We start from the raw sequence: 27,813 nt of genomic DNA on the forward strand, positions 1-27,813 counted from the left end.
AATTCTTGGTGCCCAAAGATTGCATAGCAACCATACAATCGAGCTGTCCTACCTGAGAAGCGAGCATAGCTCGAAGACCCCCACTATCTGTGCCTTTGCCATGCTCCTCATCCATGGCATCTTCCTCTCTAATGAACCTTACAACTACAAACTCCTCAGCGAACTGACCTTTTCAACGACACTCTATAAAGTGTCGTGTACATTAAAGTTGCAATTCACACAATTAAATGAAAATAATAATGATATTTAAGTCAGCTTTCCCCCAAACCAACACTGCACTGCAGCAATGAAGTTCTCAGATACCTTCAATAATAGAACAGGAAACTACTGTTTAAGGTTGGAACCCTCTTCCCTGCCCTTTGACTCAATAAAACTAAGAAAATGTCAGGGTCTGAGATAATTTGCCTAACTGAGGCAAAGTGGAAAAGTAACAGCAGAATGAAGAGAAGCTGAGAAGGAAAAAACCAGTCACTCCATTGACTCAACTTGGTTGCATGTAACCATTAAGCCAAATTCTGTGAAATTGCAATGAGATCTCACATAATGCCAGCACTATTTTGCTGCAAAGGCTGATGTTTCCAATTGGACAGATATGTGTGTGATTGCTGGAACAACTGAATTTAGGAGGAACCTAGAATGGTACTTCAGTCATGAATAAATGTGATCTGAACTTCTTAATCCATTTCTATCAGAGCTGGTATCCCACAATGCAGCTAGGTTCCAAAAATTCTTCACTCTGCAAGGACAACACACGCACTTTTACTTCCAACACCACAGCCCCTATCACTGCTTTCAGGCCCTTTGGCTCCACAAACGCAGTCTTGGAATAGTATTCACAGCAGTGAATCTGAGACAGCTGAAGTCATGTAAGCAGAGAGGCCTTTAGGAAGTGTTGACAAACACAAGATAAATTAAAAGCTATGCTCCCACACAGCAATCCCTGGAAGCAAAGGTCTAATGGCCAACTCCCTTTCCCCTTAGTCATTGTTTCAGCTCAGAGCACTAAAGTTAAATAGAAAGCAATGATATGTTGGTGCAGTCTCCTTCAACCAATTAACTAAGCTCTAAAGCTCAGTCCCTTTGGAACCCTAGACTGAACACTTTACAGGTTGAGAAGTTCAGGGATAGGAATGCAGGGACACTCTATTCTATTATTCTTGCTAAACCTTGTCAAATCTGCACTGTTGTATATGGTGGGAAAGTCATTTTAATCACATCCAGGTTATTTTATTACAAAACTGGTTATTGTTCCCAGTGCTCCTGAGCCTGAAAAGTCGCAAGTCAGGACTGCTTCATATGACACATTTTAGCTACATTGGTAAAGAGGAGCATCTTCAAATATTAATGTGTGCATATTGGCCCCTCCACAAACCCCAAATTCATGTAGGTAGGAAAATATGTCATGTATAATGTACCCTCACAGGTAATGGAATGCCTTTTGATTCATACTATCATATATAAACATCAGCTTCTCAACTATGAGTAGGAGCAACAAAACCTAGCCTGAAGTTAGAACAGGTTTTTCTTCTCAGCTTTTATTAATTTTAAATTTTGACATGTAGCTTTATCTTTTGAAAAAGACACGATAAATGAAATAGGGCAAAAAACCAAAGCAGAACAGAAACAAATCAAGTGTGCAGCATACTTTCTTAATGCAAAAGCCTTACACCACACGAAACTGGTATTTCCCTTTGCAACTTCCTGCACTCATAATTCCTGGGTTTCAGCTTTATTTTGCACAAAATGATCTAGGCCACACTGGCACCTTCTCCTTACGCCAATCAGTTAACACTAGGCAGCTGTGCCTCAACATTCAGGTCTCCTTTTGCTACCTTTCACAACCATCTTGACAGATTCTAAGCTCTACTCTAACTCTAAAAGACAGGGTGGATATTCATTTACTGAACACCATTTCAGACCAATGCAGTGATGAATTCACTACCAAACAAACAAATCAACAGACGCAAGCAGTAGGTGAGGCCTAAAGACAGAAAGCTTCTACCTAACTAAAACAATAGTTCGCAGCTAGTAGTAGGGTGAAGGAGGAAGTATCACAGCGTACCTTTTCTACCTTAATTCTTGTTGCTTTCTCATTCTCAGCTATGCTATGGACCATGACAGAAGCTAGTTGTGGGGGAAGTTATCAACTTTATGTAGCATCACCTAGATCAGTGGGTCTCAAGCTTTTCCCCTCACACACCACTTGAAAATTGCTGAGGGTCTTGGTGGATCACTTAATCATTTGTCTGCCTGTTGTAGCAAATGTAATTCCACAGAATTCAAACTGTAATGCAATAAAATAAAAGATTTTTTTATTTTTTTATTTCTATACAGCTTTATATTTTTACTAAAAATCTCAAAGCGGTTTACAGCATATTAAATCAATAAAACAATAGCCAGGCAATGTTCCTCCGGCCTCATGAGGAGCCTCTTTTGTAGGCCAGGTGGAAAGGGCCTTGCAGGGAACGGCCTTCACCCCTCACAGCTAGGCGATGCTCCTCCAGCCTTACGAGGAGCCTCTTTTGTAGGGCTGGGTGAGTCTGAGCTCTACCCCCTAGGCCAGGTGGAAATGGCCTTGCAGGAAGCGGCCTTCACGCCTCACAGCCTTATTTAATAAAATAAGCAATTAAAATGTCATTAAAAATTAGCACAAATATTTAATAATATGGATATACTCATTGCTGTCTTCAACTACAAATCCATAGGCATGCCAGAGACTACTTAAACAAAGCTGATGGACCACTCATGGCCCATGGACTACTATTTTTGGGGGGGGGGACAGACAAATGGGACATAATCTAAAATAAATTAAGGAAAGATATTCTGTTTGGTAGTTCACAGGAGGTAATCAGTACAGCATACACAGAAGTTTGAGAACATAGGCCTGTTGTGCTACCATCTCACTATAAAACAAAAACACTATGGGGGGGGGGGAGTATGAGGAAGACAAGTATACTAAAGGCACAGTACCTTTTTCCCAGTTTGTTTCTCCACCATGTCGTTGCTGAGAGAGAAATCTTCCAGTTGTGGTGTTTTAGAACACCCACCCTTGGGCATCGTTCTGCCTTCCTTACTTGGCCTTCATTTATGCTGCCATCGCTTCATCATCAACAGTCTGCAATGATAAAGGAAATACACAGATGTTCAAGCCACAGCTAACAAAAAGAGGGGGTGAGGCATAGTAATTGTTGTTTTAATGAACTGAAGTACTGTGCTGGCATTCCCAGAGTATTGCAAATTCCCAAAACAGGAGTTGAAAGAGAGTCAGGAACCAACATGGTCTTCCTTTGTACAGATAGAAGATAGACAACAGTCCCTCAAATACCAACTGTGAATACAGATGTATTGAACGGAATTCTGAAAAGTTCAGAAACCAAGGCACGGCTTCCGATTGGTTCCTGATTGTGCAGGCGCGCCAGAAACAATAGCCACACCGCACGTTTGGTTTCCAAAAAAAGTTTGAAAACAGGAACACTCACTTCCGGTTTTCAGTCATTCGGGAACTGGAACGTTCGACTCCCAAGGTGTTCAGGAGCCGAGGTACGACTGTAATACTTTATGGTTCCTTTAGACATTATAGCTCTCAGGGACAGGTATTCGGTGCCATAGAGCGACCAAAGTTATCCAAAAACTTTCTTTGTGTTGACACACATAAAGACTTCTGTGATACCTTGGTGTCCTATGCACATGCTTAAGGCAATTAAAACTTAATCTGCCTGATTCTCACATGACTATCACATAAAGCAATTTGTGAACTGCAATCTGCCTAAGAAATATGTTTCTTATGCAGAACCATTTCTAGATTGAAGCAAAGATGGTAAACCATAAAAGCAACTTCTAATATTCTCAGCAGAGTTAATATGCAGCCTTCGCTTTCGGGTCAGTATTGCCTTTGTATATAAGTCTGGGTGAGGCACAATTTAGAAGCACAGCAACAAAACTCTGTTGCCTATGCTATGAGTTGCTTAGTTACAGGGTGGAAAAGGCAACTGACACCTGCAATATACAATAAGAAGTGTGCATTGTAACAGAGATCTGAAACATGGTATACAGCCATCTTTATCATTCCCCTGGGGTAAATATCATATGAGCAGTCAATTAAGTGCTAGTGTAAAGTTCTTACTCTACTTTGGAGCTACCACACATCTGGATTTTCCTGGACATTGCTGGAATTTCAAAGGTGGAATTTATGTCTGGGGGAATTTCCAAAAGGCAGCACTTTGTCCTGGATTTTATGCATGTCAATTGAAAAATTGCAGGTTCTTTTGGCGTTTTTGTAAAAAAAAAAATAGCTTTTCCTTTAAAAAACCAAACAATTTTGGGGGTTTCCTTAAAAAAGCTAAACAACTTTTGGGATGTCTTGGTTTTTACTTTTTTAAATATGGCAACCCTACACTACTTGCCATGAAGCAGAAATGCTGAAATGGTCACTGGAAAAATCTAACTGCCACCTGATAAGATAGACACTATTTAGCAACATAGCTACATAAACAGCAGGGTTTTATTTCCCTTTTAAATAAACAAATAAAGGAAATGGTCCAGGAACAGGGAAACTCCCCATTTCACTGTCAGTGAGGAACAGGTTTGGTAAAGGGGAGAGACAATGAAAACCAAAAAGTCTCCCCTCCCCAAATATGAGTTTTAAAATCTGGGGAAACTGACAAAAACCTGAGGGAAATTGGATGGAAAGGAGTGGCTTTTGCAGTGTCTGGCCCCAATATAAGAGGTCAAAAGCCTAAACAACTTTCTACTCAGCACCTTTCATCAGCAGTGGGTACATCATCGAGTCCTACATAAAGTCTTTCTTTTCCCCCCCAATCCACCCCAAGGCTTGGGTGGACCCTATACATCATACATCCAAAATGCTTCATGCTCCCGCTTTGGGCAGCAACATGAGAAATTCATCAAACCAAAACATCACCTTCATACATAATGTTAGCTTAAGTAGGATATCAAACACAGAAGAGAGCACACATGTAGCTGTACTGAGAAAAAAAGAAAAGAGAAAAGCACAACAATCCCAAACTGACCTGCTTAACTTAACTAACTCCAGAGAAAGAACACACTGAGTTATGATCATGCTAAGCTTCCTCAAATACAAATATTCACTATAAAATATAAAATAGTGATTTCACTTACAGTCTGAGTGAGCATCACATGACTTCAGCCAGACATCTAGTTTACTCTTATTTCAAGAGCTCTTGCCCAATTATGGCAACTCTTTTTTAAGAAGAAAAAATGCTATCATACAAAACTGAACCCTAAAAAACATTAACTTGATAAAATCCCTACACCCCTGTCCTCCCTAATGAAAGACAAATTAATAATTCCCTAGAATGGCTGGTGTTGGATAGACAAGCAGGATGTAAACACTGAATCAAATAAGCCAACAAATCCAGTTACCAAAATTCAGCAAACAAAAAGTGTAATGATGACTTCAGAAGATATTCAGACAGACACTCTTTTCATGTGTCTGAAGTATGGATTCAGCATTCCAATGGAACAGCAAGAAGAAACTGACAATAATATGTAAATAATCTATATCTCTGTAAAGGTTACATGCACACTGTTGATGCTACATTCCCACCCACCCCCAAAAAAAGTCAAGACTGAGGATGCAATGATAGTGATAAGATAGGGAGAGATCAAATTAATTGAAAGACATGTGTAGCAACTACATAGCAACTGTGTAAAAAGAAATAATCTTTACAAGTAAGTATGGCAGTCAGATCCTTTCTCACCAACCCCTCAACTCTTCACTAAACCCATCTTTTTTGTTCTGAAGTTAACAGGCCTGCTTGAAAAATGATTGACCTACCAACCTCTATAGCAGGCATGGCCAAACTTGGCCCTCCAGCTGTTTTGGTACTACAGTTCCCATCATCCCTGACCACTGGTCCTGTTAGCTAGGGATGATGGGAGTTGTAGTCCCAAAACAACTGGAGGGCCAAGTTTGGCCATGCCTGCTCTATAGGAAAGGTTCTGACTGGATGACAAACAACACCTTATGGAACCTCCATCTCAGGAATGAGCAGAACCAATTTGAGCAAATCTGGCAAAGTACCTAAACTGGAATTAAGAGGCAGTAGCTAATATAGTGCCCTCTAAATGTTGTTGCTGGACTGTAACTCACATCATTCCTGACTACTGACCATGCTGGCTGGGGCTGAACAGCTGGAGTCCAGCAACATCTGGAGGGCATCACATTTCCTACCCTTCAAGTAAGATTGCCTTTGTGTATTCAATGCCATGAACATAATAATCAACTGAAGGGGAATGGTGCAGGGTGTGTATTTCATTTTGTATGTTATAATCTGAAAGGCCGGCTGCAGGGTCAATTAACATTCACTTTCAGTGCACTGCTCCTTGCTTAAATGGCTTTTGAGGTCTTCTCTTGCTAAATCAAACAGTGAAAGTATGTTGTCTTCTCTTCAGTCTATGCTACTCAGGCATTCATCTTTAAATAAGCAACCCCCCACCAGTACCTAATATGAAACCAAAGGTGGATAGTTCACTCCAGAGCCCTTTGACGGGAAGTTGCCATTATATCCTACACCTTTTCTTAAACTTCTTCTTTAAAAGTCTAATCTATAATCTAGGACTCAAAGTAAATTAGCAAACACAGAAGAAATGCTAGGTGTATGGTATTTGTTAGCTTGGGAAAGGAGTTGCACCACCTTGACTGTTGTATGCAAACAGCCACAAACTGATAGCACAGCCAGGCGCATAATAAATACCCAAAATAACTTGGCCTCAGCTGATGCCAATTCAGATGCAGGCTACATTGAATATTAGCATGTGTACTAAACTTCTTTGGCCACACAGTTAAGGTACCATAAAAAGAAACATGTGGGAAATGGGACCCAGGACATTCAATCCTCTCAGAGGCTCAGTCACTGACAACTACATCCAAATGAGGATTCCAATTCAAAATGAACCATAGGGATTTGCCCATGCACGGAGATCAATTATGATTTTTAAAAATCTGTTTGCTCTGGATGTCAATGTGGCCATTTGTTACCAGGGTACACACCTATTTTACAGGGAGCTTTGAAACCGAGTTCACTAAGAGAAAGTCAAAAGGATGCCAGATTAATTCCGCACCCCTTCTGTTCATGTAGCTGACTCATTACACTTGGAAAGCTGGCTGCCTCTTCATGTAAACAGAGTACTGGCCTATTTAGCAGCTTGGAGGGAGTATTATATTTGCACAACAATTACCAGCAGTGCCTGAAATCCCCATTTTGTTTTACAGCACATTGTTAAGGAGTTTGAGGTGAGGGGAAAGAGGAGACAACAAATGCTCACTTTGTACAACTGCACTCCAGCTAAAAAATGTGAGGGCCCATGTTATACAAAACCTGGCCCAAATCCCTTCTAACCCCCAACATGGGTAGGCTAGCATTTCTATTATCTACTTTTCAGAATTCTGTTTCCTGTGCTGGAACTCTGTCATCAAACAGTTCTGTTTTCTAAACAGCTAACTTAGCTCCTTGAACCAGAGAATTTAATGGCTGTCAGAAAATAAGGAAGCAGGAGACCAAGTTGGCTCAGAAACATTATATAATCCTCCACACATCTAAGAAACAGCAAAAGAAGCTGTTTCATTTTCAAATATTTTTTATATATTGGTTTCAACAAGATCTCTCCAGGGAGGAATGGTACGAAGGGTGCATGGGGTAAGGGAAAAGTCTTCCTGAGACATAACAGCACATAAATCAAAGCTGCCTGCTGATTTGTGAAACCTTATTATGGTCAGGCTGATATAGGTAAAGCTGGATATGGGACTAACATCTGAGCTGTCATGTGCAAGCTATTTCTGTTCCTGTTGCCCTTCCCAACCAAGCATTATCATCTTCTCTTAAATATCATTAACATCCCTTCTTTAAAATCAAAGAGGCTAGGAAGCAGCAAGTTTACTTTTTTTAGCTCCCTTTGTTCATCTGATCGCGTGCACCCCACCACCAAAAAGCAATCTCATCTGAATCCCCTCTAGAAAGCACCACAGAGCTTTCAGCAGAAGGGCAATCTCAAAAACAACAGATGGGTTTTCATGTGCCAGTTCTAACTCTAATTTGCATGGTATTGTATAGGGGTCATTTACAAATGTTTAAGTTAACCTAAGGAATTAATTGCCAAAATATTGTGTGGTGGCTAGTCCCATAAGAACCACAAAACTGTTCTCACATGCCAGTGACATTTCTAGTCATCCTGGCTGTCTCTCTTTTCAAGCAATAGCTCAAATTGGATATTAAATTAGACTGTAATTTAGTGGTAATTACATGACTTGATTAGATTTCAATACTTAGGTAAGTAAACTCACTACAAATATTAAATTCAGAGGAGGTTCAAACACAAGATACTGGGAATGAAGGTCCTGGAAGCATGATTCAAAACCACTGACCTAGTTATTTTGTTCCATGTAAGCTGCCTTTAGTCTAGAGCCTTATAGCAATTCACCCATTTCTCACGTGGGTTTCCTCTATTGCACATAAATAATATGCTGCCATCTTTGTAATTTGCAAGTAGTAAGGCAAATACCTCAAACACTTGTTTCATTTAATCAGATTCCAGACATTTGCCTCACTATGGGAACACAGGAAGCTGTCTTACTCTGAGTCACACCATTGGTTCATCTAGCTCAGTATTATCTACACTGACTGGACATTCCCAGCCCTTCTTGAAGATGTCAGGTGTTGAACCTGGGACTGTCTGCATACAAGACTATGGCCCCTGCCCTGATTCATTTAAGACATGGATCTAATTATTATCCAGCCAGATGTTAAAATATGATTTGACTTTTAGAGGATGTCTGGTAATTGAGGTTGTCAGCTTCATCTCTATAAATACATGCAGGAAAATATGGTTTCAAAGTAATACTGCTTTTGGAGAGGCACCTGCAAAGAACCAGAATGCCAGGGAGCATACAACATGCTCCTGTGTTTAAATTATAATCAGGAATTAAGATGAAAGATTTGAAATGCAAGCCTCTTTAGATATGATACTACAGCATGATAGGTTTCGCTTCACCAGTCCTTTATTAGGCATTACAAATATTGGCCATCATAAAAATCAATATATAAAATTTTAAAACATATACAAATAAACAGCCATGTAAAATATATAATGATGAGGATTTTCATTGTGATTTCTTCCCTCTAAATAGTGCCATTCACCACTCTAAGAGATGCTATTGACAAAAACTAAGCATCATATGTACTACAGCAGCTATTAAAGCCTTCCATCTTAGTGTTTTGAGAGGGGGGGAGTGCAAACTGTTCACAGGATTTGGCTGCCTCTAAAGCTGCAAATTCACTCTTGGTGTTCTGCTAAAACCAAAGAAAAAGAAAGTGCGATTCAAGTGACTTATGAGCAGAGCCATGCATGAGAACTCAAACCCCTATATTCATTTCATTGTTGCAGACTCCTATCACTGTGGGCTCTCTGGATCTGCTTAAGATCCTACAAGCTTAGCTTTTTTAGCAAGATGTTTCCTGGTTTGTATGGGTGGAGGGCAGGCTAGACCAGAAGTCTGCCACTATGATTCAACATGCCTACATGCTAGAGCCAGGAAAAGACAAGGCTGAGAGGAAACAATAATGCAAAGGTAATTCTGTGAAACACAATAGCATCACTGTCACAGCAGGAGGATGGCCCACATTTAGCACAAATGAGTCACTATTGAGAATGCTGAATTTTAACCTGCATTTTTTTATTCTTGATTTTAAGAAACTGGGAATTCATGTTTTACAGTGAAAGGCATATGAAATAAAGACTTGTTGGCTTTTCCTTCTTTTGGCTCAGCTTTACTACACAGTGCTTAGGAGATTGAAGCCCCGTGAGATTCAGCTTGTCATACTGGCTTATAGGTTTGTTTCAAGTGGAATAAGCAGCTCCTCATACCCATCCCATCTTAGACAAACTGGTTACTGTACTGCAGACATGTGTTTTATAGTACTAAGCAATGAAATACTGTGAACCTTATTGTGATAACAAGAACAAAGAAAAAAGGGCAACACCTTCATGGCTTCAATTATTTTTCCTGAGTTTCTCATTTCCTCCTTGAGAATACACAGATACAAGGAATACAAGGAAGCAGAAATTATCAACTAATTTAGCAGGTTACTGATTACAAATATGCTTACTTACCCTTTGGCTCAGTTAACTTTAGACAAACTAGTAACCTAGGTTTTTACAAACTGTGAGCCAAGCCCTATCTGTAAAGTTAAGTAATGCCACCCAACTGATGTGAATGTTGCTTATTCATTCTTCTTGTAACATTCTAAGGTAAAGGGCAAGTAAGTTTGGAAGTAGCACACATTGATATTGCCAGTCCTTTAACAATATTATAAGCTTTCTTTTGTTACTTAAAAAAAAAAGAATTCCAATGGGAGGATGATTTGTCATGATGCACTTTGCTGAGGAGTCTGTTCAGACAGATGAATTTTCATACATTTCTCCCACATGGAAATAATTATTTGGTGGCTGTTTAATATGTGCATACAGAAAACTCAAGTGACAGAAAGTCTGTTGCACAGAAGCCAGGAAATTCACACACAGTACACATTCTCCTGCTGCTCTGTACCTTCATATGGCGTGCACTATCCTATTCTGATTCTTTTCTCGTCTAGCATGTGCACCTAGAAAAAGCTGCCTCTCATATTACTTTAGAAGATAAGAAGGATCACATATCGTCTGAAATGTTCTGAAAGGGAGCTTAGAATCTCAATGAGCTTGTTTCATCCCCAAGTATGAGATACAGATCTCTGTAGAGCAGCAGCCTCACAAGAGAAAAAGAACTATCCTCGTAATGTTTAACTAGGCAATGAGACAGCAAAAGAAACGGTTGGTACTGCTGGGTTTTGGCAAGAAACTGCAAATTTCAGAGCATATGTCGTGGAAACACCATTCCACAATTCTATCATCCTTCTTCCTACCAATTTTCCTAAAAAGGCAGCCAGACTAGCATAGCTTATGAGCCCCTCACTGTTGCTGTGAATTCTCTTTCAAGAGAAAGCCTGAACATTTGTGTTATAGTACAAATGCGATGGCCAAAGCTGGAATTCCAGAACTGAATAAAATATTTTCCCTCCTTCAAATTAAACTTGTTCCTTTTAAGCATGTTAGAAGGATTCCAAGAACTGCTTAAATGCAGCAGTTTTTGTTTGTATGTCAGTGGATTTCTTCTGCTACATAAGTTGCTCTCTGGAGAACTGGTTGTGCACTGTACCATTTTACTCCCCCACTCCAGCTATTCCTACTTCCATACATTTCCACAGCCCAAGATGTTTTGTCTTCACTTATAGCTCTCACCACTATAGAAAAACAATTACATAGTACATATTCTATGTATCTTCACTTTTATACTGTCACACAAGCCAAGAATCTTAGTAGTGTGCCACACATCCTCCCATAATCAAGCTATATAGAACTCTTACATTTTATCCATATGGCCATGGACACAATGGCACATAGAAAAAGGATATTGATTTTCCCCACCCCACCAAACTTAATAAAAAGGTAAATTCAAAGTAAAGTATGAATATATGAAACTGCCCAGCCTTTCCCAATCAGGTGCCCTCCAGATGTTGCTGGACTACAACTTCCATAATTCTTTGCCATTGGCAATGTTAGGCAGGTGTGATGGAAGCTGGATTCTAAAATACTGCAACAGCACCAGGTTGAGGAAGATTGATCTAGCACCAGAACTGAACTTGGAGTAGTACCCCAAAGTCTCAGGGATCTCCTTTCCTTGCCCTGCTATCCAATAATCTATCTCTGATATCTACCCCTCCACGAAAAAAATGTTTAAGGGAAGCATGCACTATATAACAAAACAGAAAATATGTTAAACAAAAGCAGGCACACTTCTATATAAAAATAACAGACTTGCTACAATTTGCTATTTTCAAGACAAAGAATAGAGAATGCTCAGTTTTGAAAATGCCTTTAAAAGATGAATACAGCTTAACTTTCATTTAAAATACTGTTACCAGAAATCTACCTATACCTGCTCTAAGGAGAGCATCCAGCACCATCTCTCCTTTTCTAAACCTCTTACTGGTTGTTTAACAAAATAATGTCCTCAATTATTTAACTCTGAATTGCAGGCCTCAACTATATTTCCTCCTTCACGAAACATTTAAACTCTGTATGTATCAATATTGTTAGCCTTCATTTCCCACAACATTGTTACAATCTGTCTCAAGAGACAATGGAAGAGTGTGCCATCAGGGGTAAAAGTCAAGTTACAGTGCCTACTATGTACTGGAGAGAAATGTTTTATTGCAGTTGTGGCAGATGAAGGCATCTGGTTTCACTTTTACAGATGCACCATGGAGCTCCTCCAAGTGGTCATTTCTCCTTTGGTCACTGCTGTGGATACACTGTCTGTCTGTCTGTCTGTCTGTCTGTCTGTCTCCAGGCAGCATGGTTGTCTGTAATTCACACATGGCAGAGTTTTTAACGTGTGATATTTTAGTGTATTTTTGGTTCTATGGAAGCCGCCCAGAGTGGCTGGGGAGGCCCAGCCAGATGGGCGGGGTATAAATAATAAATTAATAATAATAATAATAATAATAATAATAAGAATAAGAAGAAGAAGAAGAAGAAGAAGAAGAAGAAGGAGAAGAAGAAGAAGAAGTAGTAGTAGTAGTAGTAGTAGTAGTAGTAGTAGTAGTAGTTGCCAGTCTTCATGGCACAATACAGAGTTGGTCTCCCAACAAGCCTGGTGCCTGAAGCCAGCTCCCTGGATAGCACATCCTTGGGGATCCTGCCATTTTCCATTCTGTAGACATGACAAAGCCAGCATAGACATCGCTGAGAAGTTTGAACATGCTGGGAATGTGGGATTGGGAGAGCACATTTTTGTTTGAGACTGTGTCCTGCCATGTGATGCCCAAAATCTTCCTGGCACAGCATATATGGAAGGCACTGAGGTGTCACTCCTGGTGGGTGTAACTTGCCTATGTTTCGAGTAAGGCTTGCTCACAATCTACTTAATATTAGGCTTGGGCAAATGTTCCCTTTATTTGTGGAGATGGGGGTGCTCTATAAAACAGGGGTGGCTAACCTGTGGTCTTGCAGATGTTATTGCAGTACAGTTTCCATCATCCCTGACTACTGACTATGCTGGCTGGGGCTAATAAAAGTTGAAGACTATCAGGAAGGCACAGATGAGCCACCCTGCTTTACAATAAGCTCATCAGACAAGTGCCTTTATGTTCACCTTAACTAACATTAGATATTAAGGACCTCTGGCAAATCACTTTTGAACTAACATACCACAACTATCAGGCTCATGGGCATTCCCTGACATGAGTACACAAAACAGTAAGTTTATTTATTGTATTTGTATCCTTTCATTCCTCCAAAATAATAATTCTGGGGTGGATGGAGTCTGTTTATTTAAAGAATTGTTATCCTTTTCTTCAGCTGAAAAGGCTCCCAGAGCAGCTTATGTACAAAATATATTAATTCTGTGTTATTCAAAATATGAAAGCACATTTTCAGGATTCCCCTCTCCCAGAGTCTCTTCAGAAAAAAATCCTAGGATTAAGAACAGCCAAGCTGGGGCACAGAGATTGCTGACTATTAACCTCATGGAGCTTTCACAACCCCCTCACTCTATGAATGTAGGCAACTGTATAGGAGGGCTGTACCAACTAAACTAAAAGTTCTGCATTCAAATCATGATGTTAACACATCCACCTACGTGCTTGATGCTGCCTTTGAAAAGAGCTCCTCTTATGATTCCAGTACATTTTCTCTTGTGAGCACTGTTTGCAAATGATAGCAGGCTGCTGCCCCAAAGCTGATTGTGCAAACACAAGCCCTGGAAGCAGCCTGGCCCATTTCAGTTTCCTGGCAACGTGGCTAAAGTCAGCCTCATGGATCTACAAAATGAGCAAACTGATTTCATTATCTGCTTTTGCACATCATGAGGAAGGAGAACAAATACCTGGCACCAAAGTACATTCTGGTAATTATTAACCTGGTGTGAGTAGCAGAAGCAGTAGTAAACAGGTAAACTTTGAAGTCTTGTATTCCACTATGCAGGGGGATGGATATAGATTTCTACCTTTTAGCCCATTTGCCCGACTTTCTTTTCGAATGAGATTTTTAGCTTGCTTATCTAAAACTGCTGTAGAGCATTTACATGTAGCAGAGGGAACCAATCAATTAAAATAATCTGCAAATTTAAAAAGAATCTTTCAGGGTATTTAAATGTTATTATTTTTACACCCCATCATGTGTGTTACTTTCTAAAAAATTCTAAAAATGATAACCTCTATTAAAAACTCTACAGCATTTACATGTGAAGCTTTTAACTGATGCATGAGCAAACTCAATAATAATGAACACAAGGCTACATACATTGCAATCTTGCAAACACATATATAAAGACCAAGAAAAATGACCAGGTATCAAATACAAATGTTGGTACAGAAGCAAGCTATTGTCCAACTGGCTTCTTCCCAAAACAGTGGAAATAACAACAGTATTTTAGTATTTGTTTGCATCATGTTATTTTTCAACAAAGCAAACTGCCAGCAAGCATGAATTTCACATTACAGAATCAGTAACCACCACAGCAGTTGTTGTGATCAGTCTGTGCCCAAGTAAGATGCTGGTAGTACTTTTTCAGCCTTTTTTCAGCAAAGCCAGCTTTCAATCCAGTAGTTACACTACTTAGAACATTAATACTCCCACACAGGGATGGAAGAAAATGAGGGTCATTAATGTTCACTGCAAAGTGTTCTTATCTGCGTAGTTAGAACTATTACTGTAATAACTTTGAACAAATGCACATGCTGGTGACCAGGAACATACAGGACTAGAAATGGCAGCGTGACCCATCACTGTACTTCACTTTTTCTAATTTATGTGGATAATTGCAATCACATATCTACAACCTGCTGAGTGAAATTATTTTGTACACAGTGTTACAAAGTGGGACAGGAATGCTAGGAGCCATATGGCTCCTGGGACCTAGGTGCTTGTGTTGTTGTTTTTTGCTGCCCTGCTACCAGACCAGGCAGTCCTGCAGCATAAAAAAAAAGTTAAAAAACAAAATGCTGCCCGGAGAATCAGGGGATCTGCAGGGTAGAAAGCCAGCAAAAGATGTGTCTTTTGCTACAGCACCAAACACCTGATAGCGCAGCAGCAATAATAATAATAATAATAATAATAATAATAATAATAATAATAATGTTCATTTTGCTGCCAGACGAATCAGGGGGTCTGCAAGGTGCCATGGCAGCAAAGGACGTTCTTCTTCTTCTTCTTCTTCTTCTTCTTCTTCTTCTTCTTCTTCTTTGCTACCGCATTAAACACCTGATAGTTTTGTTTTTTTGTTTTGCTGCCAGGGGAATCGGAAGGTCTGTAAGTTAGAATGGGAGCAAAAGATATGTCTTTTGCTACCCCACTACCACGCCAGACACATGATTCACCTGGCAGCACAGCAGCAAAAAAAAAAAAAAGCAGCAAAAAACAAACCTATTTTGCTGCTGCGCTGCTGGGCAAATCAGGTAGTAATGGGGGACTTCAATTACCCGGATATTTGTTGGATGTCAAACTCAGCCAAGAGCATAAGGTCAAACAGATTCCTCACTGGCCTTGCAGACAACTTCATTGTCCAGAAAGTGGGAGAAGCAACAAGAGGAACAGCCATTTTAGATCTGGTCCTAACCAATGTTGATGACCTGGTTAGTGGGGTAGAAGTGGAAGGATCATTAGGCGCGAGTGATCATGCTCTTCTGAAGTTCACTATACAGCGGAAAGGAGCAGCCAAGCATACTAGGACTCAATTTCTTGACTTTAAGAAAGCCGACTTCATAAAACTTAGGGAAGTGCTGGGTGAGATCCCATGGACAGTAATACTAAAAGGAAAGGGAGTTCATGATGGCTGGGAGTTTGTTAAGAGGGAGATAGTAAAAGCACAACTTCAGGCAATACCAATGAGACGGAAACATGGAAGGTGCCTAAAGAAGCCAGGGTGGCTATCTAAAGAACTTTTAACTGAGTTAAGATTAAAAAAGGATGTGTACAAAAAATGGAAAAGGGGGGAAACCACCAAAGAGGAATTCAAACAAATAGCCAGCACGTGTAGACACAAAAGCACAGAATGAACTCAGGCTTGCTAGAGAGGTTAAAAGCAACAAAAAAGGCTTTTATGGGTATGTTCGTAACAAAAGGAAGAACAAAGAAACAGTGGGGTCACTCAGAGGAGAAGATGGTGAAATGCAAACAGGGGACACAGAAAGGGCTGAACTCCTCAATGCCTTCTTTGCCTCAGTCTTCTCCGATAAAGAAAACAATGCCCGACCTGAAGAATTTGGAGCAAAGGATTCAGCAGAGGAAACACAGCCCAGAATAACTAAGGAGATAGTACAAGAATACTTGGCTAGTCTAGATGTATTCAAGTCTCCAGGGCCAGATGAACTGCATCCAAGAGTATTAAAAGAACTGGCAGATGTGATCTCAGAACCACTGGCAGTCATCTTTGAGAATTCCTGGAGAACAGGCGAAGTCCCAGCAGACTGGAGGAGGGCAAATGTTGTCCCTATTTTCAAAAAGGGGGAAAGAGAGGACCCAAATAATTACCGCCCAGTCAGTCTGACATCAATACCAGAGAAGATTCTGGAGCAGATCATTAAGCAAACAGTCTGTGAGCACCTAGAACGGAATGCTGTGATCACCAATAGTCAGCATGGATTTCTGAAAAATAAGTCATGTCAGACTAACCTGATCTCGTTTTTTGACAGAATTACAAGCCTGGTAGATGAAGGGAACGCAGTGGATGTAGCCTACCTTGATTTCAGCAAGGCATTTGACAAGGTGCCCCATGATACTCTTGTAGAGAAGCTGGTAAAATGCGGTCTTGACTATGCTACCACTCAGTGGATTTGTAACTGGCTGACTGACCGAACCCAAAGGGTGCTCATCAATGGTTCCTCTTCATCCTGGAGAAGAGTGACTGGTGGGGTGCCACAGGGTTCTGTCTTGGGCCCGGTCTTATTCAACATCTTTATCAACGACTTGGATGATGGACTCAAGGGCATCCTGATCAAATTTGCAGATGATACCAAACTGGGAGGGGTGGTTAACACCCCAGAAGACAGGATCACACTTCAAAACGACCTTGACAGATTAAAGAACTGGGCCAAAACAAACAAGATGAATTTTAACAGGGAGAAATGTAAAGTATTGCACTTGGGCAAAAAAAATGAGAGGCACAAATACAAGATGGGTGACACCTGGCTTGAGAGCAGTACATGTGAAAAGGATCTAGGAGTCTTGGTTGACCACAAACTTGACATGAGCCAACAGTGTGACGCGGCAGCTAAAAAAGCCAATGCAATTCTGGGCTGCATCAATAGGAGTATAGCATCTAGATCAAGGGAAGTAATAGTGCCACTGTATTCTGCTCTGGTCAGACCTCACCTGGAGTACTGTGTCCAGTTCTGGGCACCACAGTTCAAGAAGGACACTGACAAACTGGAACGTGTCCAGAGGAGGGCAACCAAAATGGTCAAAGGCCTGGAAACGATGCCTTATGAGGAACGGCTAAGGGAGCTGGGCATGTTTAGCCTGGAGAAGAGGAGGCTAAGGGGTGATATGATAGCCATGTTCAAATATATAAAAGGATGTCACATAGAGGAGGGAGAAAGGTTGTTTTCTGCTGCTCCAGAGAAGCGGACACGGAGCAATGGATCCAAACTACAAGAAAGAAGATTCCACCTAAACATTAGGAAGAACTTCCTGACAGTAAGAGCTGTTCGACAGTGGAATTTGCTGCCAAGGAGTGTGGTGGAGTCTCCTTCTTTGGAGGTCTTTAAGCAGAGGCTTGACAACCATATGTCAGGAGTGCTCTGATGGCGTTTCCTGCTTGGCAGGGGGTTGGACTCGATGGCCCTTGTGTTCTCTTCCAACTCTATGATTCTATGATTCTATGATTCTAGGTGTTTGGCGGGGGGAGCACAGCAGCAAAATATGAGCTTCTTTTACTGCCCGCTGTGACTGCAGTCAGGCAGGTGGACATGATAGGTGCTAAGGGTGGCGCCTGGGCATCTCCATCCAGTCACAAAAGGCTGGTTTCCGGTCACAAAATGCATCTGGTGCCTGGCTAATTTCAAACACTGCTTACACACAGATTCCGTGATGTTAGTACAGATCCCTACATGACACCTGGTACTAAGCTGTAGATATCTAAACATCATTGGATGCTGGTTTCAAAAGGAAGGTGCTTCAGAAAGTTAAACAAAATCTTTTCAGCTTATTATCACCTATTAGGAATGAGTTTTCTCATCATATTGCTTGAGAAACCCTAAGGAAAATACAGAAGAGGAAACAGACAATTTACCCATTCTTACTCATGCAACCTCTATAAACGGACAGACTTGGACACAAGTTACATTGAGAAAAATGTAGGGTGATTTGATTAAAATCAAATCGATTTACATCACGATTTAAATCACTAGTCAGAAAGACTTGATTTAAATCATTTTTTTTACAGAAAGGATCATTCTTGTTGGTATAATCTTAATGTTTACAACCAGATTAAGGTTTCATTTTTGGAATAATAAATTTTCAGAGTAGTTTTTACAGTTATATAAAAAATTACTGATTTGGTTATACTATTAGAAATACATAGACAGATAATTATGAAATTATTGTGAGGTTTAATAAGTTAACTGTTTATATTTGGACAACTTTTCTACTGTACTTTATTGGAAGGAGAAAAATAATTACTTCCTTAATAACAATTTAAACATTTTATTTAACTAAAACAATAACATTATAGCATATGTATCCATGTTTGTTAAATGATGTGGTTAAACAATTTTTTAAAAAAAAAAACAACCCAACTTAGACTAAGTTTTAGCAAACATGAAAAACTTAAAACTAATCCTTACAGTGGTGCCTCGCAAGACGAAAAGAATCCGTTCCACGAGTCTCTTCGTCTTGCGGTTTTTTCGTCTTGCAAAGCAAGCCCATTAGCGGCTTAGCGGATTAGCGCTATTAGCGGCTTAGCGGGCTTAGCGGATCAGCTGTTAAGCGGCTTAGCAGATCAGCTGATAAGCGGCTTAGCGGATCAGCTGATAAGCGGCTTAGCGGATCAGCTGATAAGCGGCTTAGCGGATCAGCTGTTAAGCGGCTTAGCGGATCAGCTGTTAAGCGGCTTAGCGGCTTAGCAGATCAGCTGATAAGTGGCTTAGCGGCTTGGGGAAAAGGGGGGGAGAGAAAAAAAACCCGCAGGAACTCGCAAGACATTTTCGTCTTGCAAAGCAAGCCCATAGGAAATTCGTTTTGCGAAGCACCTCCAAAACGGAAAACCCTTTCGTCTAGCGGGTTTTCCGTCTTGCGAGGCATTAGTCTTGCGGGGCACCACTGTATTTCCTGATGAACAGCCTTTGGACTTAAACAGAAACTTAAACAGAAAACTATCTTTAGAAGGATTTTTCCTCCAAAACCATTGCATTTTAAAAATCTGATTTAAATCAAAAAAATCTGATTTAAATGTTAAAAAACAATTTTTAAAAAATCATTGATTTTTATCCACCCTGCAAGAATGTTACTACTGTTATGTGCTTTTCCCTCAGATTTCTGTATGGTCTGCTATTTTAATTCTCAGTTCTCAAACTCTGAATTGTTTCTATCATTTCTGGTGAGCTATGCACCTGGTAGGGTTGCCATATTTTGAAAAGCAAAAAAAGAGGACACTTTTGTTGATTTCTACTTTTAACTATGGATCGCTATGGTGACTCTACCCATGAAAAAGAGGGCATGTGGCAACCCTACCTGCAGTATCCTAAAAAGGGAAAGTGAGGTGGTCCTCCTCAACTTCTAGAGTTATTGAGCCCATCTCATGTTCTACAGCAGGCATGGCCAAACTTGGCCCTCCAGCTGTTTTGGGACTACAATTCCCATCATCCCTGACCACTGGTCCTGTTAGCTAGGGGTGATGAGAGTTGTAGTCCCAAAACAGCTGGAGGGCCAAGTTTGGCCATGCCTGTTCTACAGGGAGGCTGTAAGAAACCAGATGACTATCTATGAGATTAGACTGAAGGGAAGGATTCAGAAAGAAAAGATATTCTTGTCATGAATTTTTTTGTAGCTGGCCAAACTAATTGGTTCCATGGTAGACAATGAAAGCCCTTTGGGGGCTAACCAACAAACATTTCGGATATTCCTTTAGACCAAGACAACTATGAACTCCCTAGAACTGTATTTCGAGTTATAAACAGAGAAAAAGCATTATCACCTGTGAATACACACAATGTATCTTATAGGGGGAGGGGTGCCGCATACTGAGAACACTAAGCGCACTGCAATTTAGTTCTGATTTAAGTGTTTGAGAGCAGAACTAGGCATTATCTTAAAAAGGCAAGGTCCAAGCCTGTGTTTGCAGAGATAAAAGGACTATAGACACAGAGGTCACCTGTGTGGGGAGCACTTGGAAGGGGTGCTCAATGCTTATTGCATCTGCCAATTGTCACCTGTAAATGCCACTCCCTGTCCAAAAGCCAGTTCTCCCCCAACAATTTCAGAGAATAGCTGTGGTAAAAAATAATAGAAGGGGGGCGGGATCCTGGGTGAATACAACTAGCAAAGGAAGAGTAATCACTCCCTCTAACTGGCCACTGGCCCCCAATAGCAAACCTAGCCCTGCATTAGTGTTATGAAAGATTGGTTATCTGCCCACATGTCCCATTCTCCCACCCCCACATTCACCCTCAATATCCAGCTCTCCTTTGAGAATAGTATTAAAATAATCCCAGCCAAGGTAAAGAGATCTGAATTCTTATTAACAAAACAATTTTACATGTATATTGCACAACTAGTCATTACTAGAATCTCTTTCTCTCTCAATGTGGCTTATGCACAATTTTAAATGCTGGACAAACACAAGTTGTTTTGATACTACATACGATTTGATACTATAATTGGCTTTTCTGGAGAAACACTTGGCAAATATGAAATAAAAGCTATAGATTTTTCATACAGATGCCTGGAAAATGAATGACATGGCTGTTCCTGGGAAAGTACATGCACACGTGCATGAGCACGTGCACGTCCACACCCACACCCCTCTTACTCTTAAGTGGAAATCAACATGAAGAGACAGCCTTCATTTCCTCTCTGGTTCTGCCCCATGCCCTGCAGAGACCCAAAGAAAAGCAGTAGCTCTCATTCATGCACAAGCTCTGTCCTTCCTTCAGATTATTTCTGGAAGCAAGGAACAGGCTGCACATCTACCAATACTTGAAATGAATACCCAAGTGGTTCCAAGCCTTTTAAAATCTTTCTTTGAGGATGGAAGCATAAATACATTCATTTTTAAAAGAAGGAACCTTTCTTTTTTTCTCTTATAAATGATGATGACTTTCTGAAAGTATGAGCACTCTCCATCAGAGACTGCTAGAGGTCCTTCAAGGACTCGTGCATTTCCAGAGTTGCAAAAGGGGAGCCCTCACGTGACAGAATATCTGATAGAAGGTTCAACCATGAAGGCACAGAAAAAGGCAGCAGAGAGAGAAACTAAAGCCAGAGTTCATGTAAAGTCCAGTTCAATGTCATTTCAGTGAAGAGAAACTTGCCTTTGAACATGGGAGGCCAAGCGTCAAATCCCTACTCAATTATGATCCACACTGGGTGGCCTGCACCACAGTCTCTTGGCTTAGCTTCATCGGTCTTTTCTAAGAATGTATTTAAGCACATTTATACTCCACCCTACAGTGTACACAGCTTACAGAAAACAACAAAACAATTTAAAAATAAAACATCAGAGAGAGAACACCCATGTTCAAAAAAGGAAGAATTCTGTATTGAAAGCTGTCAACAGAAATGGTTATTGACAGGAAAGTGGGCTGTAGTCTGTTGCACATTCAGGACCAGGGCCGTAGGACAGAATTAGAGGCCATATAGCATCACAAAATCAGGACTCAATTTGAATGAAGGCAAGGCAAAGGCAGATATGAGGGACAAGTGGGGAAGCATAGTGAGTACTTCATGAGATTCCAGGAGTCAACCTTCACAAGGGAAAACATAATACAGGTGGTTTCCAGAGAGAGAGAGAGAGAGAGAGAGAGAGAGCGCGAGAGCGAGAGCGCGCGCGCAGAGGACAGCTTGCTTCTCCCCCCCCCCGCCAGCCCCACAAACTCGGGGACAGCGGGGCAAGCCGCTGCCCCACGGAGGCTAGAGAGGCTGTCCCTGAAGGCAGAAGAGGGAGACGGAGCGCTCCGTCTCCCTCTTCTAGCTTGGGGATGGCTGTGCAAACCTTGGGGGGGAAATAAAATTTTTTTCCTTGATTTCCCGCCCAAAAAACTAGGTGCGTCCTATTTGGCGAAAAATATGGTATATGCTATATGGTTAATTTATGGACCCAATAGGTATCTAAAGCCATTTTGTTTTTTATCTTATATTTTGGAAATGTACATCATTGTTTTCTTCCTTTAAATTTTTTTGGGGGCCCCGAAGAGAGTGGGGCCCTAAGCTATAGCTTGTTTAGCTTATACATAAATCCAGCACTGGTCTCACCTTGGTAGTATAGCAACCTGGAATCTTTGTTCTCATTTGGGATAAGATGCTCTTGTCTCAATGCAAGAAAGATGTGGTGCCTTTCTTGCCATAAAGCCTTGCAATATAGAGTTGTAGGAATAGAAGCTTCAATTTCATTTCAATATTTTAATAATTTAGTAATTTGGTTGGGATGCTACAAGCAATTACCATTTGCTTTAGCATACACCATTGGGCAACTAATGCAATTGCTTACAGTGGCACCTCTGGATGCGAACAGGATCTGTTCCAGAGCCCTGTTCGCATCCAGAAGCAAACGCAACCCGCGTCTGTGCGTGCACGGGTCGCGATTCGCCACTTCTGCACATGCGTGTGACGTCATTTTTAGCACCTGCGCATGCGTGAGCGGTGAAACCCAGAATTAACGCGCTCTGTTACTTCCAGGTCGCCGCAGTGCGCAACCCGAAAATACTTATCCCGAAGCTACTTCAACCCGAGGTATGTCTGTACTTAGAAAACTACCAAGATAGGTTTTGGGGGGGCTTCTTTTAATGTAGTTAGCAACTGAAAGCACGGAGGGCAGCCAGTCTCTCAGGTCCAGATATACAGGCAAAATGGGTGGTTGCTTAACTTTGTACAGTATATTAAATTTCATATAGATTAAGCAACTGTTTCAGTTTTAAGGTTTCAGTCTCACTCACTTAAATTAGGGGTAGGCAGAAGGTAGATTAAGATCCACTGGTAAATCTGGGAATTTTGCCGTGAATTGGCAAGTGATTCTGATTGCAAACTTGATTATCAACAAACCTACCTTTTTTCACCTAAATTGGGGTGTGTGTGTTTGAAATGAATCAAGCTACCCAGGTGTAGACTTCTGTGTGAAAGGAACGTGAGCTCAGTTCCATTCTACTACTGAAAACAAATTCATAGTCTCGTACAGATTTCCAACATACCCTGTTGTTGTATTGCACCTAGCTATTGGATAAATCTGGGGTTCTAGTAAAAAAAACCACAAACAAAGTAGATCCAAGATGCCAGAAGTATGCCTACCCTGGCTTAAATTGTGTGAAAGATGCTTGGCTTTTGCTGCTGAAGTTGCCTGACACACTCACTCAGACCGGTTGCTCACATTTAATCTTCTGGGCTATTTTGTCCAGGCTCTTTCATGCTTATTTTCCTTTGTGTTCCAATCTGCCCTTCTCTAATTTCTAATGCTGCTTTTATCAAAGCAGTAATATGGTGAAAAACTAATAGAGGCTTGGCTGGTAACCTCCTCTGGAAACACAACAGTTCCAGCTGGAAAACTTCAAAGCACCGGGTTTTACCAATTTTAAACTACAAAAAGTGGCTGTATCGGAGAGAAACAGTCTCTGGTACAAGAGATTGCATGGTAGGGAATTTATTATGGAAAATACTTCATTAAAATGTCATCTTTTAATGTTACTTTCTGAAAGCCTTCCCTAATGGTTTGTGAGTCTGGACTCACTGGAAAGACACTGCAACATAATAATGGAAGAGTGTCAAGCTGACTGATGCAGTAAGCCTGAGCTGGGTCAGTAGAAAGTCAGAAATGTGCCAAACTGCATTTCCTCATCACAGTGCCAGATTTGCTAGTGAAAGTAGGGCCTAGGTATCAGTTTGCTTGGAACACATCAAAGCATCATAATCTGGTGTCATGGAATTCTGGACCCGTCCTGCTGCCTACTGTCATTTGGGGTTACTTAACAAAACTGTCCAGGCTGTACAAGAGAGAGAGATATGGTATCAAGTGTTTATAGTGTGTACTTGCTTCCAGCATCAGGCAAATGGCATTTGGAAAAGCTGTTTCCTGTTTTGACTCTATTCCCATATTTGTCACCACACAGCTATTCAAAGAGCCATATAGAAGAATTTCAAATATAAATTTGAAACAGTGGTTAGACCTGTATGAGAGGCAAGTAGACTCTTCATGCACAAGAAGTGTGTTTGTATGAGATTTTAAACTATGGCTACTATAGAGTACACTTAGAACACTGGCAGCAGCTGTCTTGTTCAAGCACATGATATAAAACAGAGCAGATAAAAAGCCAATCCAAGGAAATATAGGGCTTCAAAGCAAACTAGGTCTCTCCCAATCAGTTAAGCAAATCTGACTATTACCCTGAGAAAGCCCTGAGCTCCTAACTACTGTGAGCCAACAGCTAGCACACTAAATTCATTTTACAACAAATTAGGCCCCTGACATAAAATTTTTACAGAAATTTAAATGATTAAAAATAAACCATCTACCTGTTAATGCTTCTGCCTTGCACTTCAAAAGTCAAAAAATGATACTACCACTACTACTGGGATTCTTTTCATTTGGGAGTTTTTGTATTGTTTTAAAAATAATCCAAATTACAGAAAAGGCTGTTCTTCCCCGCTTGCCTCTGTAAAACTGGTCTCTGACCTTCATGGTGATTAAACAGCAACAAACAAGGCTTGCTTTTTTTGTTGGCCTTCCTTTAAAGCTTGGCCATTTTTCACATACCTCCTTCTTACTGGGATGTGATTTATTTTCCTGTCTGAAAACTTGCTAGAAAGTAGCTCACAATGATTTACCTCCCAGCATAAAGCCTAAGCCAGCAGTGCAGCAGCAATGCTCAGCTTTTCACACTGGTGCTAAGGCCACAACACAGACACACTGATTAGTCTGGGGATTTGCCTGCTAATCTACATTCCAACTGTTCCACTCCCATTGTATTAGGCCTTGTAAATGGATGTACTGTGTAAGAGCACAGCCTTCTTACTGAGAACAGAAAATGAAATCTCATCAATACCCAAAGCACCAGGGCCTCCTTGGTGTCTTGAAAAGTGTTATTTGAAAAATATGTATAACAAGTTTTGGAAATAAAAATACTTAATCTGAATTAAATTCATCAGCTTCTCTCCCAAAGTCCCCAACTCATAGTGTAGAATATACAGTTGCAACTTAGAAACCAATAGTGATAGCTGTATAGTACTCAAGTAGAAATCAATGGATCTACTCTGAATATGACTTAAATGGGTATCATCCTGAAAAAACCAAGCAGAACAGAACAGACACAGATGCCTTCCACAGCCGTCTCAGGCTGGCAGACTGAACTTATATGAACAAATGGGTTACTCAAAACAAGTATGTCAGTGGACAGCACTGGAATAGACATCAGCTAAATTTCTTACTTAGCAATCAAAATGATGAGTGTCTAAATATATTTATTTATTCATTCATTCATTCATTCATTCATTCATACCCCACCCATCTGTCTGGGTTTCCCCAGCCACTCTGGGCGGCTTCCAACAAAGAATAAAAATACATTAAAACATCAGTCATTTAAAACTTCCCTAAACAGGCTGCCTTCAGATGTCTTCTAAATGTCAGATAGTTCTTTATCTCTTTGGCATCTGATGGGAGGGCGTTCCACAGGGTGGGCACCACTACCAAGAAGGCCCTCTGCCTAGTTCCCTGTAACTTGGAATAATAATACAATCTGCCTCTGTAGAACGTCGTGTCAAAAAGCAATGAATTAAAGCAACATACAAGTTCTGGTTGCCACACCTCTAAAAAGGATGTTGTAGAGTTGAAAAAGGCACAGAAAAATGGCAATCTAAATGATCAAGGGGCTTTTCTTTATGAGAAAAATTTAGGTCTTTTGAGTAGGGGGGCATGACAGATGAGTAGGGGGGCATGACAGATGTATATAAAATTGTGCATGAAGTAGACAAACAGGGTAAAGAGAAGCTCATCTTACTCCCTCCGATACTAGAATTCAGGCTTATTCAATTTAGCTGAAATGACAGAAGATACAGGACAGACAAAAGAAATTACTTCTACAAACAGGGTGCAGTTAAACCGTAGAATTTGCTATCACAAGATGTAGTGATGGACATCCACTAGAAAGCTTTTAATAGGAGATTAAACAAATCAATGGAGAAAAAACTTATCAAGTCATGACAGCTACGTAGTACTTCTAGCATCAGAGATAGTATGCTTCTGAGTATCAGCTGCTGGGCTTTATATGAGTGGGCAAGTGCCATTGCGTTTATGTCCTGCCTGTGGGCTTCCCATCAGCATCTGGCTGGCAACTGTGAGAACAGACTGCAGTATTAGATGGACTGGATCACAGTTTGGTTGTTCTTAGGCTCTTTTTCATCCCATGAGGCAGTATGAAGCAGCCACCTCAGGCAGTGGAAGCTCCCCCACCTGCCCCTGCCACCAATTTCTCAAAAAATCTTACTGAAATCTTACCAAAAATTGGTGCCAAGGCTGGCGCTACTTTTCTGCCAGTGGCAGAGGAGGGTGGCAGAGTGCAGTGAAATGGGACACACCACCCCTCATATAAGAACATACGTGGCTGATTGGAAATAATGCTGGCCTTCAGGCTCTGAAAAAGCTCTAAAGCTCATTGGGTGGATGTGGCCAGTCACACACACTAAGCCCTACCGTACACACACTAAGCCTTACCTATTTCACAGGGCTGTTGAGGATATATTGGGACAGCAGAAGGTATGTCATAATGAGCTCCTTGGAACAACAGATCGACATGGTAAATAATTTGTCAATGCATGGTTCAAGATAATAAAGTGATCATTACTTCTGCTTATTTAGTCTTGAACATTACAGCTCTATGCAATACCAATGCTCCAGCACAGATCACCTGCACATCAGTGATCTCTCCAGCCTTTTAACCCTTCACAAGAGGACATCTGTGTTTTATTCTGTACCATCGTGCCCTTAAAAGTTAAAGTCCAGTTAGGCAATTGTTAATTCTCTTTAAGGCATCTTTGCAATGTGTGACAGGAGAAGTGGGAATGGGACAGGAGAGCAGGGGAGTGGGGGTGGTAAGAGAGAGGAGTTAGGTAGTTTAGATAGTTTAAGAACAAGACTGATGTGGAAGGGATGACATACTGCACTGACCTATTTTCTTTCCTTCACTAAGAGCTCTAAGGTGATCTGCACTGATTAACAGCACAGGATTTTAACCACAGTGATCTAATCTGAAACATGTTACCTTGGAAGTGGGGACCAGTCTCAGGCCAGTACTGAGATGAATGCTGAAACATGGGCACGTCATGCTCAGATTATTAGCACTGCAAAATATATAAGTGTCATGAAGCTAGCCAAGCAAAATTGTCAAAACAGAACCAACATTACCTTATTAAGCGGCGCTGTGGGTTAAACCATGGAGCCTATGGCTTGCCGATCAGAAGGTCGGCGGTTCGAATCCCCGCAACGGGGTGACCTCCCGTTGCTCAGTCCCTGCTCCTGCCAACTTAGCAGTTCGAAAGCACGTC

General features: G+C 40.9%; 1 protein-coding gene across 5 annotated transcripts in view; it reads right to left on the reverse strand.

The window, feature by feature from the left end:
- ANKRD11 (ankyrin repeat domain containing 11) overlaps positions 1-27,813 on the reverse strand; it is a 190,363-nt gene that overhangs the window by 58,046 nt on the left and 104,504 nt on the right. For all 5 annotated transcript variants that reach the window (XM_053400020.1, XM_053400017.1, XM_053400022.1 and 2 more), the window contains exon 3: positions 2,971-3,115. In XM_053400020.1, the coding sequence (XP_053255995.1) occupies positions 2,971-3,057 (87 nt within the window). In that variant the 5' untranslated portion in view covers positions 3,058-3,115. The remainder of the gene's footprint in view (positions 1-2,970; positions 3,116-27,813) is intronic.

Source organism: Podarcis raffonei, chromosome 8 (genome assembly GCF_027172205.1).
Source record: "Podarcis raffonei isolate rPodRaf1 chromosome 8, rPodRaf1.pri, whole genome shotgun sequence".
In the NCBI taxonomy this organism is placed as follows: Eukaryota; Metazoa; Chordata; class Lepidosauria; order Squamata; family Lacertidae; genus Podarcis; species Podarcis raffonei.